At 42.3% G+C, this 19,506-nt stretch overlaps 1 protein-coding gene across 1 annotated transcript in view; it reads left to right on the forward strand.

Annotated features, from left to right (window-relative positions):
• The window catches only part of LOC116333143 (alpha-2-macroglobulin-like), a 38,953-nt gene extending 26,597 nt beyond the window's left edge, over window positions 1–12,356 (forward strand). Inside the window, exons 22-37 of the mRNA XM_039609203.1 lie at window positions 899–1,020; window positions 1,118–1,169; window positions 1,393–1,476; window positions 3,401–3,577; window positions 3,828–3,903; window positions 4,756–4,912; window positions 5,495–5,569; window positions 9,678–9,840; window positions 9,911–10,098; window positions 10,609–10,821; window positions 11,318–11,442; window positions 11,553–11,643; window positions 11,731–11,799; window positions 11,880–11,985; window positions 12,133–12,177; window positions 12,290–12,356. Coding sequence (XP_039465137.1) covers window positions 899–1,020; window positions 1,118–1,169; window positions 1,393–1,476; window positions 3,401–3,577; window positions 3,828–3,903; window positions 4,756–4,912; window positions 5,495–5,569; window positions 9,678–9,840; window positions 9,911–10,098; window positions 10,609–10,821; window positions 11,318–11,442; window positions 11,553–11,643; window positions 11,731–11,799; window positions 11,880–11,985; window positions 12,133–12,170 — 1,736 coding nt within the window. The 3' untranslated portion in view covers window positions 12,171–12,177; window positions 12,290–12,356. The remainder of the gene's footprint in view (window positions 1–898; window positions 1,021–1,117; window positions 1,170–1,392; window positions 1,477–3,400; window positions 3,578–3,827; window positions 3,904–4,755; window positions 4,913–5,494; window positions 5,570–9,677; window positions 9,841–9,910; window positions 10,099–10,608; window positions 10,822–11,317; window positions 11,443–11,552; window positions 11,644–11,730; window positions 11,800–11,879; window positions 11,986–12,132; window positions 12,178–12,289) is intronic.
• The last annotated feature ends 7,150 nt before the right edge of the window (window positions 12,357–19,506 follow it).

Consider the following 19,506-nt stretch of genomic DNA (forward strand, 5'->3'; position numbering starts at 1 on the left):
CCCTGTATTTGGAAGGCTAAACGTGGGGGTTGTAGGGAGTGGGGCAGAACGTTGATACCTCCAGTCTGAGGGTAGCAGCTGCCTCCATCCTCATGCTTTACTTAATGCAGCTGTCTTAGCCAATTATAAGTCATTTTGAAACCTTCCTTTCAATTCTCATCAGTTATTTACATCAGCGGTCCCCAACCTTTTTTGCGCCACGGACCGGTTTATGCCCGACAATATTTTCACGGACCGGCAATAAGGTGTCGCGGATAAATACAACAAAATAAAACTAGTGCTGGTACCGAAAAAAAGAAGATTTATTCATAACACAGTGAAAAGACCCAGGAAAACCGAGTTAACGATAAAAACGATAACAAAATAACGCTGAAAACCGATAAAAACCCTGAAAACCATACATTTCACACCTGAGCCTCAACTCTCGCGGCCCGGTACCAAACGACTCACGGACCGGTACCGGTCCGAGGCCCGGGGGTTGGGGACCGCTGATTTACATTATGCATGCTTCCCTTGGACAGTATCATTAGAACAGACTGTTTGCAGTTGCATTGCCATGTAAATTATTTCTTCTTAATCTTAATTAGTATGATTTGCAGTACTTTGGCCTCCAGCAGGACTCAGCAGCAACCCTGACATCATTTTGGACTGTTTTTTTTTCCAGCTCATGTTTTTCATGCCTGATGCAGTAAAATGTCCAATTATAATTTATCTTACCTTCGATTTAGAACCAACATTAAATCTAGAGATCTAGATTTAGATCTAGTGTGATCACAGTTAACTGTCTCCTTTTGTCCCAACACATTTCCTTCTAGTTTCTACAAAATCTGTAAAATAACCTCAGGAACCTTTATTTTAATGGAGAGATAAAGAAGGTGACCTGTGCTGCTGTTTTTAGGGGCTGTGAATGTGACTGTGTCTGCTGAGGCCGTAGCGTCCCATGTGTCATGTGATAATGAGGTTGTGAGCGTACCAGACAGAGGTCGCATCGACGTGGTCACCAAATCTCTCATAGTGAAGGTCAGTACCATAAATACAAGACCAGAAAAACATTTTTACTCATAAAATTTAAATTGTTACTCATTTTAAAGATAATTTTGCACGTCCTCTTCCTCAGGCTGAGGGAACTGAGATGACAAAGACGTACAACTGGCTTCTTTGTCCAAAAGGTCAGTGTGATGTCCATCAGTCACAAAGTTTAAATAAAGAAATGACCTAATGACCTAGTTAGCAGTGGAGTGCACTGTGTACATAAAATGTGCCAAATTTTCATCTTTTACTTTCACAAAATGTAACGATATGTGCTGAAGATCAGGCCACCTGGTGACTTTGAACAGTAACTCTGTTGTAGTCGTGACTTCCTGATTGGACTTTTGTTGTGTCTGTACACAGGAAGCCCGCTGACAGAGGAAGCAGAGATACATCTGCCTGAGAATGTGATAGAAGGATCTGCCCGCACTTCTGTATCAGTCCTGGGTAAACCTCATGATTTCATCTCAATTTTGATTCAGCCAAATAAAAATATGGCAAGTTAAAGCTTTGTTAAAAAGGCAAATAGCAAATTACTAAAACAACAGAAGATAAAAGAGACATCATGTTCAAGTAAAAGTAAAAACTGTATTCAACTTTTAAAAGATGATTTCATTTATTAGTTTATTAGTTTAGGGCTGGAACGTCTATTACCGCGGGAGCATCATTGCACTGAATTTCAGCCATAACCTGCCGCGTACCATAAGAACGCTGAAGGTCTCCTTTCGTGTTCCTCAGGAACGCCGCGGGATGTGACAAAACGTCGGCATGTTACGCCTGGGGAGTGAGAATGGGCTGTGCTGTCAGACCTGCAGGGTTTAGGCCTGTGCTGTTCTCCTCTGTCTTATACTGAACACAAACTATTTTTTTTGGACTGGCACAAATAATTTGTGTGCCTTCTTATTTGATGAAGCACACCTGATTGTTCTGTAAATAGATTTAAATGGTTATATAAAAAACGCGTGAGGCCTTGGCTGCAATTTCAGGTAAATAGTATCATATAACTTTGTTGTTTGCAAAACTTGTGCATAATTTTTAGAAATGTACAACTTTTATTTGCATTTCAAGTTATGAAAATGATTCGTTAAACATGTTTGTGGGTTTTACAGTAAAAAACATAACTTTTGTTCTACTCAGATTTTGAATTTTTTGTGTGAATTTAGATCAACTGTGCTAATATAGTATGCCAAAATGAAAAAAATAACTCAAATTTTAGATATTTGAAGTTGTGCTGAAAGTAATGATACCAAACAAGGCAAGACAAACAGTTTTTAAAGGTGAGATATAGAGGTAAAATCAAGAGTAGTCAAAAACAGCCAATTATACCCTGACCCCAGAGGGTTAATTGCCCAAGTTTGAGATTTAAGGCACAAACTGATAGCTGGACATTCTCCTGGTAGAGAGTTCTTCCATCCAGGTCGTGGCGTGCTACTGAAACAGCAGAGGCATGATTTAACACTGGGCACCAGACTCCTCCATCGCTAACCACCTGAACCCAATGCCCCACCCCTCCCCTGCAGCTGAGCCACAGACACCCCTACGCCTCATAGCCCCAGAGCATCACACTGCTACCACCACTGTTAGTATGATGTGATGTTCTTTCTATGAAATAATGCGTCACTTTTAAGCCAAATGCAACAAAACTCAAAACTTTTTCTCTTCAGTCCATATAATATTCTCCCAAATATCTTGTGGAGCATGGAGATGTTTTTTGGCAAATGTGAGATAAGCTTTTGTGTTCTTTTTGGTCAGCAGTGGTTTTGTCCATGAATGCTGTTTTTGCCCCGTCTCCTTTGTATTGTTGAATCGTAAACTCTGACCTTTACAGAGGAAGGCAAGGCCTTCAGTTCTGGGTGTTCTTGGGATTCGTTTGACTTTTTCAGTGAGTCGTCGATGTGCTAATGGAGTCATTTCAGCCACATCTTTTCTAGTTTCCTCAGTTTGTGGATAATGGGTTCCAACATGCTGCACTGGCGCTCCAAACCTGTAGAAATTGTTTTTAACCCTGTCCAAACTGATAGATCTCAAGACTTCTCGCCTATTTTTGAATTTCTTTCAATCATGGCAACGACGTGTTTCTTTTAGCCTGCTTCCCTTTGTCAAACAGATCGTACTTGAGTGATTTCTTGATCCAGCAGGTCTGGCCTTAATCAGGTCTGGGTCTGGTTGGTGAAATGAAACTCAGTCTTCTCAGAAATATTTGGTTAATCACAGTAAATCTACGATTTTCAGTTTGGATGTTTTTTCGCTCAGCAAATGAAATCATCACTTAAAATTACATATTGAAATTATTCAGGTTATCTTTGCCCAATAATACAAAGTTGTTTTACACTAGTTTTGTTAGTTTTAGTGAATCAGTGTTTTTGATCAGGTGACATCCTCGGCCGGGCTCTGAAGAACCTGGATGGATTGCTGCAGATGCCGTATGGATGTGGGGAGCAGAACATGGCTCTCCTGGCCCCCAACATCTACATCCTCCACTACCTGAAAGGCACACAGCAGCTCACCACAGCCATCATGGAAAAAGCTACTAACTTCCTCACCAGTGGCAAGTTTTTATTGTTTCCTCTAAGAAGGAAATCATTTGAATCACTTCAACACACACGGTTCAAGAAACAAGCCGACATGAGGCAGAACATTAGCCACAGTTTTGGGTCAAATGTGTCTTTTTCCTCATCTGTCAGCAAGAGTCGTAGAATTTCCCAAATCTTGATGTACACATGCAGATCCATAAACAAATGGAGTCCAATCATCACCATAGCAACAATGTCTCGATCATTGTGTCCCTGTTGTTACAGGATACCAAAGACAGCTCAACTACAAAAGTGCTGATGGTGCTTACACCACATTTGGAACAGGACCAGGAAACACTTGGTGAGAACATCACTGATCAAACATGTCATAAACCAGAGAGCATTAATAACATAAACATGTCTACCTCTAATACTTTAAATAATTCTCCATTTAATCCTTTGACTATGATAACATTACCAATAACTTTTGGTTAATACTGTGTAATTTAGTAGGTAGGAAGGAGCATTAGAGCCACATAAAAAATGTTATTGATCATTATTAGAATAAAGTCAAATTTTATTAAAGATTAAAGTTGTAATTCTACTTAAAAAAAAGTCTAAATACTATTTCAATATTAAAGTCTTAATACTGTTTTGTGAAAAAAGTCAAATTCAAATCTAAGAAAACAGTTAAAATGATTACAGTTGTTGTTTCAAACGACTGCTATACCCTGTATAAAATGCCTTGAGTAGATGTAGTGAAATAAATCAGTCGTCTTGTGATACAGCATAGATCCTCTTTATTCCACGAGCGTGTAACCATCGGTATCCTTGCATCTGTGCATTAGCAGCTATTTCCTTTTATACAAATCTAACCACATGCAGATTTCTGCACCACTTTCTGCTTTTCAGTGTACTTATACTTACTGCCACACGGTTTTTATTTGCTACAAGTGACATCAGTTCCTTCCTTGTTACTAAAACTGAGTCTGAAGTAGGATTTCACTAATTCAGAGGGTAAAGCAACCGTGGCAGTTTGTCCTGAAATAACTCGCCCACATTTTGGCTTTTTTCTCAAAATACATTTTCAAATTTAATCTTGAAATTTCAACTTTATTTTCAAAATGATCAGTATTTCTTTCTCTTAATGTGACCTCACAGCCAAACATTTCCATCGTTGTAAGACGTGTAAGTGTTGTTTTCTTTTTGTCAGGCTGACTGCGTTTGTGGTAAGAAGTTTTGCCAAAGCTCAGTCTTTCGTCTATATTGATCCCAGAAAGATCGAAGAGTCTAAGTCCTGGCTGCAACATAAACAACAAGAAAATGGCTGTTTTGAAAAGTCTGGGAAACTCTTCAATAACAGAATGAAGGTAACCTGCAGTTCTTTGCTGTTAGACTGTGGAAACAGCCTCCAGTGTGGACGCACTTTAACAAACTTTATTAATAATGTCATGCATACATGGAAAACACTGTATTAAATACTGTAATAGCTAACACCAGTACATTCTATTATTTTATTTAAGAAATAATTTCCATACATCTTGCTCCATTCACACCAGCACTGCCTTCTATGTAGTATTCACACATATTTATACAAAATACAAAGTATGCACCAGAGACCAACTTGGGATTAGTATCTTGCCCACAAATGTTTGGCATGCAGGCTGGAGCAGCTGGGAATCAAACCATCAGCCTTCTGATTAGTAGATGACTACACAAACTGTTTATAAGTTTGGGGAAACCCGAGGTGAAGAAACATCCATCTCACTGGAAATACAATGTCCAGATGAACAATATCAATTTCTTGTTCAACTCTTTAGCTGGATGTTTGAACATGCATCAAGACATTCATGATACTAAAACCACATGCAGCTAAAAATCATTTTCATGACTTCATATCCCTGAATGTTGGTGCATTGATGATAAGTGTCTATGATGTCTTCTGCTGACAGGGTGGTGTATCTGATGAAGTGACTCTCAGTGCGTACGTTACAGCTGCCTTCTTGGAAATGAATACATCCCAACATGTGAGTAGACTCAAAGAATATCAAGGTATTTAACAAAAAAAGCAGTAGAGTTTGTCCTGCTGAGCCATGGAGTTAGGTTCAAGCAGTCCCTACACATAAGCTGGTCTCACTACCAGCCAACATCACCAGATGACACAGCTCACTTTTGCTATTTCTATTGGCACTCTTATATGGAACATGCATCAAGTTACCGTTACCGTCACCCTCCACATCTTCCTGAGCTCTTCTCTGAGCCCTTAGCATTTCTCGAGCTTCTCCTGTCCCTACTTCCTGATGTTGTTGTCGTTCGGAACCGCTACATCAATCACTACAGCCGTCTTCTTCTGTTTGTCTACCACTACTATGTCCGGTTGGTTAACCACCACCATTTTGTCTGTCTGTATCTGGTAGTCCCACAGGATCTTAGCTCGGTCATTCTCCACCACTTTAGGGAGCGTCTCCCATTTGGACCTTGGGTCCATACTCTGTACAGATTTTTCTGTATACTATGTTGGCCACTTGGTTATGGCTTTCCATGTATGCCTTGCCTGCTAGCATCTTGCACCCGGCTGGTAAGTTATGTCTCAGGGGCATCTTTACACAGCCTGCACCTGGGGTCTTGCCTGGTGTGATAGACCCCAGCCTCTATGGATCTTGTGCTCAGAGCTTGTTCCTGTGCTGTTATGATTAGTGCCTCTGTGCTGTCTTTCAGTCCAGCTTTGTCCAGCCACTGGTAGGGTTTCTGGATATCATCTACTTCCTCTATCTGCCGGTGGTACATACTGTGCATGGGCCTGTCCTTCCATGATGGTTCTTTGCCTTCCTCCTCTTTCTTGAGTTTCTGCTGCCTGAGGTATTCACTGAGCACTCGGTCAGTTGGGGCCATCTTCCTCGTACTCGTGGATATTCGTTATTTCATCATGGAATGTGGTGCTGACACTCACCAGTCCCCGGCGTCCTTCCTTCCATTTAGCATGTGGGACTTGGGGTGAAATCCTCCATGCATTGTCAGGAACCTCCCTGTCTTGATGTCAGTGGCTTTTGCCAGCTTATTATCCCAGCAGGGTACCTGATGACGGGCAGGCCGTAGGTTTTGATAGGCCAGATCCTGTGACTCCTCAGGATTTGCCTGACCCTCTGCAGGTACTTGGTGGTTGCAGCTTTCCCAGCAGCCTCTTTGTGGTTCCCATTTCTCTGTTGGATCCCCAAGTACTTGTAGCTGTCCTCTATGTCTGCAATGTTGCCTTCTGATAGTTCAATTCCCTCAGTTCTGACTCTTTGTTATCATCTGACTACATTTCTCCAGTCCAAATGACATTCCAATGTCATTGCTGTATATCCTGGTGGTGTGGATCAGTGAATCGATGTCTCGTTCACTCTTGACATACAGCTTGATGTCATCCATGTACAGGAGATGGCTGACAACTGCTCCATTCTGTAGTCAGTATCCGTAGGGACAGAGCATCTCCTTGGTAGATGGTGATTGTGCTATGGGCTTGAAGTTGGCCTCTAGTGTTGTATGCCACATCCCCATTGAGTTTTTGATGAAGGCTCTTAGAGTCCTGTTGATCTTGTACAGGTCTAGGCATTCCAGGATCCAGCTGTGGGGCACTGAGTCATAGGCCTTCTTGTAATCAATCCAGGCAGTCTCGGCTGATTGTTACAAGTAGCTGGTGTTTTGCACCTCTTGTATTCTTGCCAATGAGTGGGGCACAGAAACATGTGTCTGTTCATCTTAGCCGCTATGATGCCTGACAGGAGCTTCCATGTGGTACTGAGGCAGGTTATTGGTCAGTAGTTGGATGGGACCAATGGGACCGATCCCTTCAAGACTGTCTGGCCTAGTTGGATGGGACCGATCCCTTCAGGACTGTCTGCCCTACAGTTAGCCATTCCGGGTGTCTCTCGTCAACTAACAGCTGGTTCATTTGTGCTGCCAGACGCTCATGGAGTGCAGTCAGCTTTTTCCGCCAGTAGGCGTGAGCCATACTAGTGTATGGCAAGGTGCTGGCAAAGGCTGTTAGTCGTTGCTTGGCAGTTTCCATGGACAGCTTGCTATACTTCTTCTTGGGCACCATCTTTGTCACACCTTTCTGCAGCTCCGATAGTTGGCTAACCTCCCTCCTTGATCTTAGCCTCTAGTCTCCTTCTCCTTGTGGCTGTTCAACCTGTAGCCAAGCATCTCTCTGATCACTGCTGCTGTTGTGTAGATCAGCTTGTTAGTCTCGATAATTGTGGCTGTATGTATCGCATTTACATCATCTAGGAGATCTTCACCATTTGGTTACCATCTTGGTAACCAAATGGTTACCATCTTGGTAACCAAATCAAATCAAATCAAATCACTTTTATTGTCACGTCACATGTGCAGGTACACTGGTACAGTACATGCAGTCCAGCAACGGGGGATCCAGGTTTCAAGTTTTGCCATGATCTTATCTTTCAGGTCAGTTCTTCTCGCACTATAGCACTTGGGGCTTGGTACAAATCTCGGGTGGAGGTGATGACATCTGCCCCCTGACCTGTCGTCCTGGCTCCCCCTTGCCGTAGCATTTGTGTTGTACCTCGTCAATCTCTAGCTGTGAGAGCAATTCCCTTTTTTCAAATGTTGGAACACTGAGCTATTAGTTGTTTCACCGTCAATGTGGATGCTGGGTATCGAAGATTCCATAGGTCCCTCATCCTATTCATGTAACCCTTTCCGCCAGGGTTAGTTGTATAGTAGCATTCCAACAACGCCCTATTTTCATCTCTTGCCCACCAATGCCTTCTTGTTCCAATAGTTGATCTGGGCGATGTCCGAGCCGGTATGCATATATACATACATACACAAAAGTGTATAAACCAACAATATAATATACAATCTAATATATATATTACATATACCCCAAAAAGTTGATTCTGTTCATCTGCACGTTTTCAGTGGGAGAAACGTTTCGTCACTCATCCAGGTGAGTTCTTCAGTCTCAGCTGACTGCAGGTTTCCCCAATCTTATAAACAGTACATTTGCATAATGACTAAAACCAGCCCACTGAGGGAACAATGGGCTGGGAGGTCAGTTCTTTAATCATAATTATGCAAAATCTCATGACCATTGATCAACAACCACTGACCAAAACCCACTGATCAAAGACCACTGATCAATGGCCATGAGTACCATTCACAGAGAGTTTGGGAATGGCTGCAATAACAGCTTTGGCCCCCTCCTCGATTCAGAGATGGTCTTTCCTTTTTCACGTAAATGGCCTCCTTGATCACACGCTCAAACCAGCGTTCCTCCCTGTCCAGGATGTGTACATCCTCATCCTTGAAATAGTGTCCACTGGCCTGTAGGTGTAAATAGACTGCAGAGTCCTGGCCTGACGAGGTAGCTCTTCTGTGTTGTACTATCCTCTTAGCCAGAGGTTGTTCGATTTCCCCGATGTATAGATCCTGGCAATCCTCCTGGAACTTAACAGCGTACACTATGTTACTCTGTTTGTGTCAGGGTGGACCAATTTTTGGCGCAGCGTGTTTTGGGGTTTAAAAGCCACAGAGACACAGTGTTTAGAAAAAAATGCGCCTCAGCTGTTCTGATACTTCTGACACGTACGGGATCACTACAGGTTTTCACTTAGGCAGCAGTTGTCCTTCTCTCCTGGATCGGCTGGAGCTTAGGATTAAGGTACACATCAGCTTTTAAATGTCCCCCATTACTGATGGAAATCTCACAGTCTAAGAAGGCTAACCTGACACTTTTCATATCCTCCCTGGTGAATTTGATGTGTCGGTCCACCTAGTTAATGTGATCTGTGAATTGTGGAACGTCCTGAGAATTGATTTTCACCCAGGTGTCATCCACATACCTGAACTCTCACCAGCAAGAACTTGTATCACCACCCAACCTGTACTGTGTTTTTTTCAATATGTTCTTTATATTGTAAATACTACTAGAAGATTGCTCCACTCTTTGCTTGATCTGTACTTTCCTCTAATTGCTGTGTTTTCCCACATCTGCCACTTTCTATTATCACGCTGATGTTTTGAGTGACTAAATCAGGAAAACTGCCTCCTATTCTTCTCATACTGGGTTTAATGAAAGAAGATTTCTGTTTTTCCATTGAAGTTCTTTGTTTTGATCTTTTAAAGGATCCTGTGATGAACAAGAGCCTGGCTTGTCTCAAGCAGTCTCTCAGTGACCTGAGCAACACCTACACTACAGCTCTGCTGGCCTATGTGTTCACTCTGGCAGGAGACGTGGAGACCCGAGCTCACCTTCTGCAGCACTTAGACACAGTTGCAGTGAGAGAAGGTCAGTCATCCTTTAGCAGGACATCATTCAGGCTTTATTAGCATAACTGTGACTGTTATTGTGTTTGTAGGAGGTTTCCTCTACTGGTCTCAGACAGCAGCAGAAACATCAGCCTCCCTGTCAGTGGAGATCAGTTCTTATGTGCTGTTGGCCAAACTCAGCGCCTCCCCGACTGCTGAGGATCTGGGATATGCCTCTGGTATTATCAGGTGGCTGACTGGGCAGCAGAACTATTATGGAGGCTTCTCCTCCACTCAGGTACTACACCACCCGAACAGCATGAAGCTCATCTTTGAGTTCATATACAGTCTTAGACAAAATCAGAGACAGAAGAAATAATACTGAAGCTTTCATTTTTCTATCAGATATGTAAAACAGATTTGTTTTAGCCAGGCAGGGATGTTTTTATTCTTTAGTTAGAATATGACATTTAAGTTTTGTCTAAAAATTCATTGTTTTAACAGAATAGCAATGTTACCTCAGACTTCTGTACACCAACTACACGTAACAGCCTGTAAATAACAGATCACCTGCAAGTTTATACCTGTAATTTCTATACTTTGATAATTCTCAGTTAAAGATATTTTAACCTGTTTAACGTTTATTTAACCAGGAAGTGAAAATTGGAAAACTTGAGATTAAGGATCTCTTTTGTGAGAGGGTTTCAAAGTGACACGGGCAGTTTTAACTTAATGTCTATTCCACTTAAGTCCATGTAATATGGAGACATATGCTGTGTGTGTTAACCACAATGCATCCATCCTGTAGGACACGGTGGTGGCTCTTCAGGCTCTGGCTCTCTACTCCACTCTGGTGTTCAGTCCTGAAGGTTGGAGCACAGTGACAGTTCAGGCTCCCAGCAGTCAGCTGACATTTGATGTAAATCAGAGCAACAAACTGCTCTACCAGGAGGAGGCGCTGCAGGACGTGTCAGGAAAATACAGCCTGGAGGTGAAGGGCACTGCATGTGCTTCAGTGCAGGTCAGTGACAGCATCATGTGACAAGCTCCTGGTTGATGTCAGAGAAAGGCTTTCTTCTTTTTCTTTTTACTTATAAAACTTTAGAGAGCATTAGCATTTCCACATGTAATAAAGCTCATCTTGCACATGTATTTTCATACACAATAAAGACATTAGACCTGGCAGTAATAACTGTAGAAAGGACAATGCTATTTCAAACTAAATTAGAGAACTGAGCAAAAATAAATGAACTTTCTGTCTGTATCAGAATCAGGGAAACTATTTATACCAGAGGGAAAATGAGTTGTCATTGCAGCAAATATACAACAAACATCAAGCACTCGTATAAAATGAGTGTAGATATAACAGAGATACTCATATTAAGATGAATATAGACATATAGGTATGAATATAAAAGTATGTGTGCAAATATGTGTCATGGTGTAGAGCAGTGACAGCAGGGTGCACTGAGGTGTGATTAGTTCTGTTCCACACGTGACCCAAGTGTGCTTCCCAGATTTCTGCCACCTACAACATCCCAACACCTGCTGATGTCACCACTCTCAGTGTGAAAGTCCAACTAGAGGTCAACACCACCAGTGAATCTGCTAGACCCAAATTCACTGTGCAAATACAATCGCTGTAAGTATGTGACAGGTTAGAGGAGTGCTCTTTACCCGTGTGGAGGAACTGCTGGTAGATGAAAAGCAAGTGTGCACACAGGTCAGTATAATCACACTGTTCAAACACAGGTACAGTGGAAAGGAGAAAACTACAAACATGGTGATCCTGGACATCAAAATGCTCTCTGGATTTTCCCCAGACCCCGAGTCTTTGAAGAGTGTGAGTAATTAGACAGATTCTACCAACGAGTGTGTCTCATGTGATAATTGTGATGATAATAATAAAAATGATGTCATCTCCTCACAGCTCAAACATGGCCTCCTGGTGAGTCGTGTTGAACAAAAGGAGGATCATGTTCTGGTGTACTTAGAGGAGGTAAGTGAAAGTCACCGTGGGGACACCAGATGATGATCTTTGGTACAAACTGTGTCTGCGATTGTTTCTGTCTCGTCCAGTTACCAAAGGACACGCCCATCAACCACAGCTTAGACATCATCCAGGAGCTCCCAGTGGACAACCTGAAGCCAGCCGTGGTCAAGATCTATGACTACTACCAACCAGGTCCAAGTCTAGCTAAGCTTTACTCCAACAGCACACTGACACACTTCAGAGGATCCATCAGACTGAACAGTTCATACAAGCTGATGTTTCCATCAGTGGGACACAGAGAAATGACACTTTCATGTTTTTCTACCATGTTTCTGTCAGGTGACCAGGCTGAGACCCAATACATGTTTGTCTCGTGAGCTGCAGGTAAGAAGCTGTAATAACACACAAGTACACCTTTCACACACGTTCATGTTCACAGCATCAATGAAAAGGACCAACTTTGAGCTTTTACTAACTTTTATTCTTCGTCTCACAGTTTGAAGAAGGTGTGGCTGGTCCTGAGGTTTCAACCTGCATTTTAATAAAGATACTTTTTCTGCTCACATGTGTGTATGTGTGTGTGTGTTAACAGCTCCAGTATTATTAATGCTTCTTTAATAACATGCTTCATTATTAATAACAGGCAGAATGGAAAATATAGTGCTGTGAATGCACCCCTGAGACTGGCCTTATGCCATTTTTCTGTCTTTGTGCAGGTTTAGGCAAAAACAAAATGGTGCAAGTGGGCAAAACATTAAAAAAGCAAAACGTGCTCTTGGGAGACGTTCAGTGACAGCTGGCAAGTGACGTCCACGGAAATAAAAGAAAGAAACATAATGCGTGTGTTACACCGCTGAAATGTTGGGCCAACTCATCTCCCGTGCAACATACTTATTTTTACAGAAAAACTGTAAAAACAGAAAAATATGACAATCAGTTCTCTTTGGCGCGCAGGCCGTACGCTGCCTCTTCACCACTGACACTACTTCTTCTAGTGTAGCAAACATTACTTTATACAAGTAACTTATACAGTTTCTGTCACGGTGGGGTGCGCCGATAAGTTTAGTTTACAGGACCCAGAAGCAGACACTAAAAGGCGGAGTTGCTGGCTGAACAGAAGACGATCCTTTATTTGGATGTTGGCACATGAGAAAAACATGAAGCTATGAAAACTAAGAAAACTGTGAACACTCAGAAAACCAAACGACTAAGAAACTCAGTGAAAACACTAAGACAAAACTATGAACATTGAGTAAACTATGACGAAACACTGTGGGGATGCAAACAGACGACCTGACAACAAAACATAGAAAACAGAGGACTTAAATACACACATGAGGTGATCAGGGGAAGTCGAGACACATGAGGAAACAGCTGACAAGGATGAACATAACGATGCACAGGATATGTAAACTCAAACACAATGACATGAAAACTGGACTTTCAAAATAAACAGAAAAACATGACAAGACAGGCATGACAGCATCAACCAGAAACATGACACAATAAACAACAATGGGAACATTGAACACCACTGACACACATGAACCTAATAACAAGGCAGGGGAAGGGAACCTAAATACAATGAACAAAGAACATACTGGACTCTTACAACATAACACAGGAAACATGATGAGGCAGACCAAACAACATGGGCTTGACACATGAGACATGAAACACAAATGGCAGGTGAGACCAAAGCCCAGGGAAAGGGGAAATGTGGGGATCAATAACAAAACTAAGGCTGAACCACTTAGGGGTTTTACAGGAGCTAGATGAGCTTAACCCAAACGATAAATGACAAAACATGAAGCCTTAAGTTCTAACTAATAATGCAAGAACAAGAACTTAACATATCCCCATACTAAAAACAGAAATACACAATATATAATGAACTCAAAATGCTGGGTCACAGACCCAGCCATGACAGTTTCATATTCATATGCACCACTTGATAAACTGCTTAAATCACAAAAATACATTTTACTATACACATGAATAACATAGTGAACTCTGATTACAGTTTTATATTGTTTTTACTACTGTTTTAATCTATTTATGAACCTGTCTTCTTAACTGTATTTATTAAACTAGATCTCTTTCAAATAAATGTTTTTCTTAACATATTTTTACATGAACTAAACATAAAGCAATTCACATTTTCTCTTATTGTGCAAAATATATATATTGTGACTTTAACCCAAAAATACCTGCACCGAGCTCAGAGTTTCGGTACAGTCTAACACTTGGATCGGCAAAGGCTAACAACTGGACCAACTTGGAAATTAGCTCTTTAGCTTAACATTCGTGGCGAATCAACCACCCAGCTTACCTGTAAAAACAGAAAAATAAGACAATCACTTCTCTTCGGTCGCACTGCCTCTTCCACTGACACTACTTCTTCTAGTGTAGGTCAGCTACGTATGCGTACAGGACCGAGCGCCCCCTGCTGGCGGAACTTATACAACAGTAAAACTGACATTGCAGTGGCCTTACTAAAAGAAAGTGTCTTTGAGTATAAAATAAAATGGGGGGCTACTATTTTCATGTCTCTGTCTTTAACATAGTGCCACACGTGCATGTGTGTGTGTGTGTGTGTGTGTGTGTGTGTGTGAGCCTTTAACATACAGAGTGTGTCTGTGGAATCCAACAAAGCAGCGGCTCTTTCACTTGTGTACTTCATGTACTTCATGTACTTCATGTACTTGTGTGTTTGTGACAGTGGAGCAACATCACAGCTGTTTCCTCCCCAAAGACTGGACACCTTTAACAGTGTACAGGATACAACAGCCAACCATAAATGCTAACTGTACATGAAACTGTAAAAGTACACAATGACATCATTCAAATAACATCTAATGGTACATGTACATTTCTACACAGCAGTAAATAGCTGTTCCTGACAGGCTGTGTTAACAAATTAGTCTGAGTTTGTAAAACATTTTTATCATTTTACAGTTTTATTAAACTGTGTGCATGTTTCATACTCCACTGTGTTACATGGAAAAATACAAAGATCAGTTTCAGAGAGCTTGTTAGAACAAATGTATCATTATTAATAGTCTTGTAACGTTGAGCACACAGTCACTACATGAATCTGTGACTGTTTAGTTCAGTTTGAACGTTTGCCATTAAATAACCATAAGCCTTCTTCATACAGCTGACAATTCTATGACATTAACAGCTCGTCCTGTTTATGACAAAGCTCTGACACGATCTGCTCCAGCTGCTGTTTCATTCACTAAGCTGCTGTTGTTCTTTCAGCTCTCAGAGCTGCTGCCTGTCCTCGTCTCCTCATGAGGACATTTATCATTCATATCTGTCAGTGTGCCTGAAACACATTCACAGTATCTCTCTCTGTTTGTGTAAATATGGAGAAAACACAGTACATACAGAGAAATGTACCCAGAGCAGTAAATGATCTAAATATCAGCTCTTTATAAAATCACCACCATTAACAGACATTTGAATCATTAAACTGACATCAAATGATTTCAGCTTTGCTGTTTCATCTACAATAATCATGTCATTGTACATATACGCTGACAATAAAGATTCTCTTTTATTGTAAAATGCTGAGATGATTATTAGACAGAGCGGCTCAGCAGAAGCCTGCACTGAACATTAATATGACAGTAATCACACAGTCCTCCCACTGTCACTGTGTTGTTTCCTTTGTGCTCTTGTTGCTTTTATATAAATGACAAAGAGGTGGACAGACTCTGCAGCCCTGATAGATGAGTATGTTTGTCAAACAGCTGTAAGAAATCTTCTGTCTTACACTCTCGTTACGATCAGCTGATTTCTGTTCGCGTGTCAGAGGATTAAAATAGTGGTGCAGTCTGCAGCGTGGATATGGACATTACTGAGAGCGTGATGATAAAGTGGAGTCTGCTGCAGGAGAGAAACACCTGTGTTATGCTGTTAACACAACTTTGGCTCATGCACAGACAGCTAACACTAAGCTAGCCAGGAGCCCAGAATGAATGAAAGCTGAGTGAATGTTGACCCCAGACAAGCACCGTGATAAAGTGAGCAGTCAGGTTGCAGCCGTTTCTAACTCTTCATGTTTCTACAGTAGAATCCAAAAAGTCTCTTTGTGCCATTTTTCATCTTTGATTTGTGTTCATACCTAAAACTAAGAGAACGATCATGTCCTCATCAGGGATCTGTGTTGGTGTGTGGGGCTGTAGCTTTATATTGTTAAATGGTGATTATGAGACACATCATTTTACAGAATAACATTAACCAGTAGTATAACCAATGTCTTTCTCCTGGGAGTAATGAAGTACTGCATTACTTTTAAGAAAAGTGTTTCGTGTAATAATGATTTTTTGAGTAATGGCCCAACATTGATCACAACAAAGAGGGGACACGCCTCCAAAATGCACAAACATTTGAGCATGTGGCATGTAATTCACTTGGATGATTTTAATGTTTTGATATGCTGCTTAGAGATGGCGGAGACTCTCAAAGTGGAGCCAGTGAGAATTGAAAAGGGAATCAATAAGTGATGTATAATGGGAAATGCTAAATTCTTATCAAGAAGCGGCTACAGCTGTTCAAAATCCCACAACGCTGGCCGACATGATAGACGATTGGCAGGGCTGTGAGTACTCAGACTGTTTCGAACACAATATGGATAACATCTTGGAGAAGAACAACTGGAATTGAGAGAATTGGTGACCAGTGATGGACATTAGACCATCTGTAAAAATTGGATGCAGTTGTTCGCACTAAACCTAAACATTCACCATCTTCACTCATGCGGCTATCCCACTGGCGCCAGCTGAAGGCCTGCCAAGGTCGAAACTGACTGGAACAACAAATTCTTCTATGATAACAGGATTGTTGTCAGAACTCTTTGTCCCTCCTTCAAGGTCACCCGCGTCAACCGAAGATTGTTGACTTTTGCTTAACCGGGTGAACGGACACTTTCTCTTGGTTGAACACAGAGCACACACACACACACACACACACACACACACGCACACATACGCATGTACACTGACACAGATCTGCACTCACCCCCCCATACCCCACGCCTTCGAAGCTTATGTCTTTTACGTTGTGAGACGTGATGATTCATGTGCTGAGCTGTTTTTTTTTCTGTTCTCAAACTGATCTCCCTGTTGGAGCTCAGTCTGGGGGGAGTTCTTTTTTTCTCTTTGTCTTTCCTCATGTTGTGCATTTTCCATTGTCATACCTCTCTGACCTGTCTTCCCCATGTAATGTTTGTCTAATGTATGTATGGTCGGAAGGGTAAGATGGCGCTGGAAAAGGTCGGCAGTCTTAACCCAATTTCCTTCGGGTCAACCTTCATGATCAATTTTTTGTTTCCTTAAGATGGCGCCGAGTATGGCAACCTCGTCGCGAGCTCCCCCAAGCAACAGCTGGTTTTTGTGTTTAAGTTTATTTTTCCTATTTTTTCACGAGTAGCACGTCTCCTTGTGTACGACCGACAAACCTTACTGGACATAAGAGACGGACTTTCTCATCACTTTCCGGAGTTCAAGTTTTGCAACACGGACCCTCCGTTTGCAGACCCCCATTCATCTCACCTGAGACGCCTTTGTTCTCTGGCCCTGGAGGCCGCAAACGCCGACGCAGAGGGAGAAGATCTGGCGTTCTGGTTCGACTGAGACGGCGCACTAACAGACCACTGCTACCCAGTTTATTACTGGCTAATGTGCAGTCTCTGGACAACAAGCTGTGCGAGCTTCGGGCACGGATCTCATTCCAGCGAGAGATGCGGGACTGCTGCGTGACCTGCCTCACAGAAACCTGGCTATCGGACAAGGTACCGGACTCTGCAATACAACTACCGGGGTTCTCTGTGCACCACGCGGACACGTCACAGGACCTTACTGGGAAAAGCAGAGGCAGTGGTGTGTGTTTCATGATCAACAACAGCTGGTGTGATTATGCGAATGTGCATCCGGTCAAATCCTTCTGCTCACCGGACCTGGAGTACCTGATGATTAAGTGCCAGCCATTCTGGCTACCGAGAGAATTTACAGCAGTGATTATTACGGCTGTTTACATTCCCCCACAAGCCGACACTGACCGAGCACTCACGGAACTGTACAGCGCGATCATCAGCGAGGAAACCGCACATCCAGAGGCGGTGTTTATCATGACCGGGGACTTTAACAAAGGAAACCTGAAGAAAGTTTCACCAAAACTCCACCAACACATCAATTTTAACACTCGTGGAGACCGGCTATTTGACCACTGCTACACTTCCTTCCGGGATGTGTACAAAGCCCTCCTCCATGCCCCATTCGGCCAATCAGATTACCGCTCCATCCTGCTCCTGCCCGCCTACAGGCAGAAGCTGAAACAGGAAGCTCCAACCCTGAGGGCGGTGCACCGTAGGTCAGACCAATCAGAGTCTACGCTGCGGGACTGTTTTGATCACGCGGAACGGGAAATGTTTCACGTGGCTACTAATGACATTGATGAGTACACAGACTCAGTCTGCGGATTTATCAGGAAATGCGTGGAAGATGTCATCCCATCCAGAACAGTTAAATCCTTCCCAAATCAAAAACCCTGGATTAACAGAGATATTTGCACGGCACTGGTGGCACGGAACACCACTTTTGCCTCCACGAACACATTGGACTACAAACACGCACATTGCCAACTCCGGAAGACGATCAAAGTAGCCAAACGTGGTGAACGCACGCAAAGCTACTGATCCGGACGGGATTCCTGGCCCCGTCCTCAAGTCATGCGCGGCTCAGCTGGCTGGAGTGTTTACACACATCTTCAACCTTTCCCTCTCTCTGTCTGTAGTCCCAGCCTGCTTCTAAATGGCCACCATCATCCCTGTACCCAAATCCTCCACCATCTCCTCATTGAACGACTGGCGACCTGTAGCCCTGACCCCCATCGTGAGCAAATGCTTCGAGAAGCTGGTCAGGGACTTCATCTGCTCTGCACTACCCGACTCACTGGACCCTCTACAATTCGCATACCACCACAACACGTCCACTGAAGATACCATAGCCCTGACACTACATACCGCCCTCTCACACCTGGAGAAGAGAGACACGTATGTCAGAATGCTGTTTGTAGACTACAGCTCAGCATTCAATACCATCGTTCCCTCAAAGCTGGACAGGAAACTGCAGGATCTAGGACTGAGCAGCTCCCTCTGCAGCTGGATCCTTAACTTCCTGTCTGACAGACCAAGTGTGATAAACGTATATTCTTTTTCATCCTCCTTGCTTTTGGGGTTCTGGAACGTTTTGTAAGTGTTTCTCAGGAACGAACGGCAATAACCCCTTTTTCTTAACACTAGAAACAAAGTCCGTGTGGCTTCTAAGTAATTGGGATTGGCTGCAAATCCTATGGAAAGGAAGCAATTGTGACCGAATTAGTTCTTGTATGTATGTAGCGGCAAAAGCTGATCTTACACAGTAATGCATAAGATAAGATAAGATAAGATAAGATAAGATAACCTTTATTAGTCCCACACGTGGGAAATTTGTTTTGTCACAGCAGGAAGTGGACAGTGCAAAAGTTATGAAGCAAAAATTAGAATAAAATAAAATAAGAATAAATACAGTACACAACTGTACAGAATAGAATAAAATAAAATACTATATACAGTAGAATAAAATAGAATAAAATATACAATAAGATAAAAATAGAATACAAATGCTATATACAACTGAGTAAAAATACAACGATGCCAGAAAAGAT

This window comes from Oreochromis aureus, linkage group 3, assembly GCF_013358895.1.
Source record: "Oreochromis aureus strain Israel breed Guangdong linkage group 3, ZZ_aureus, whole genome shotgun sequence".
NCBI classification, from domain to species: Eukaryota; Metazoa; Chordata; class Actinopteri; order Cichliformes; family Cichlidae; genus Oreochromis; species Oreochromis aureus.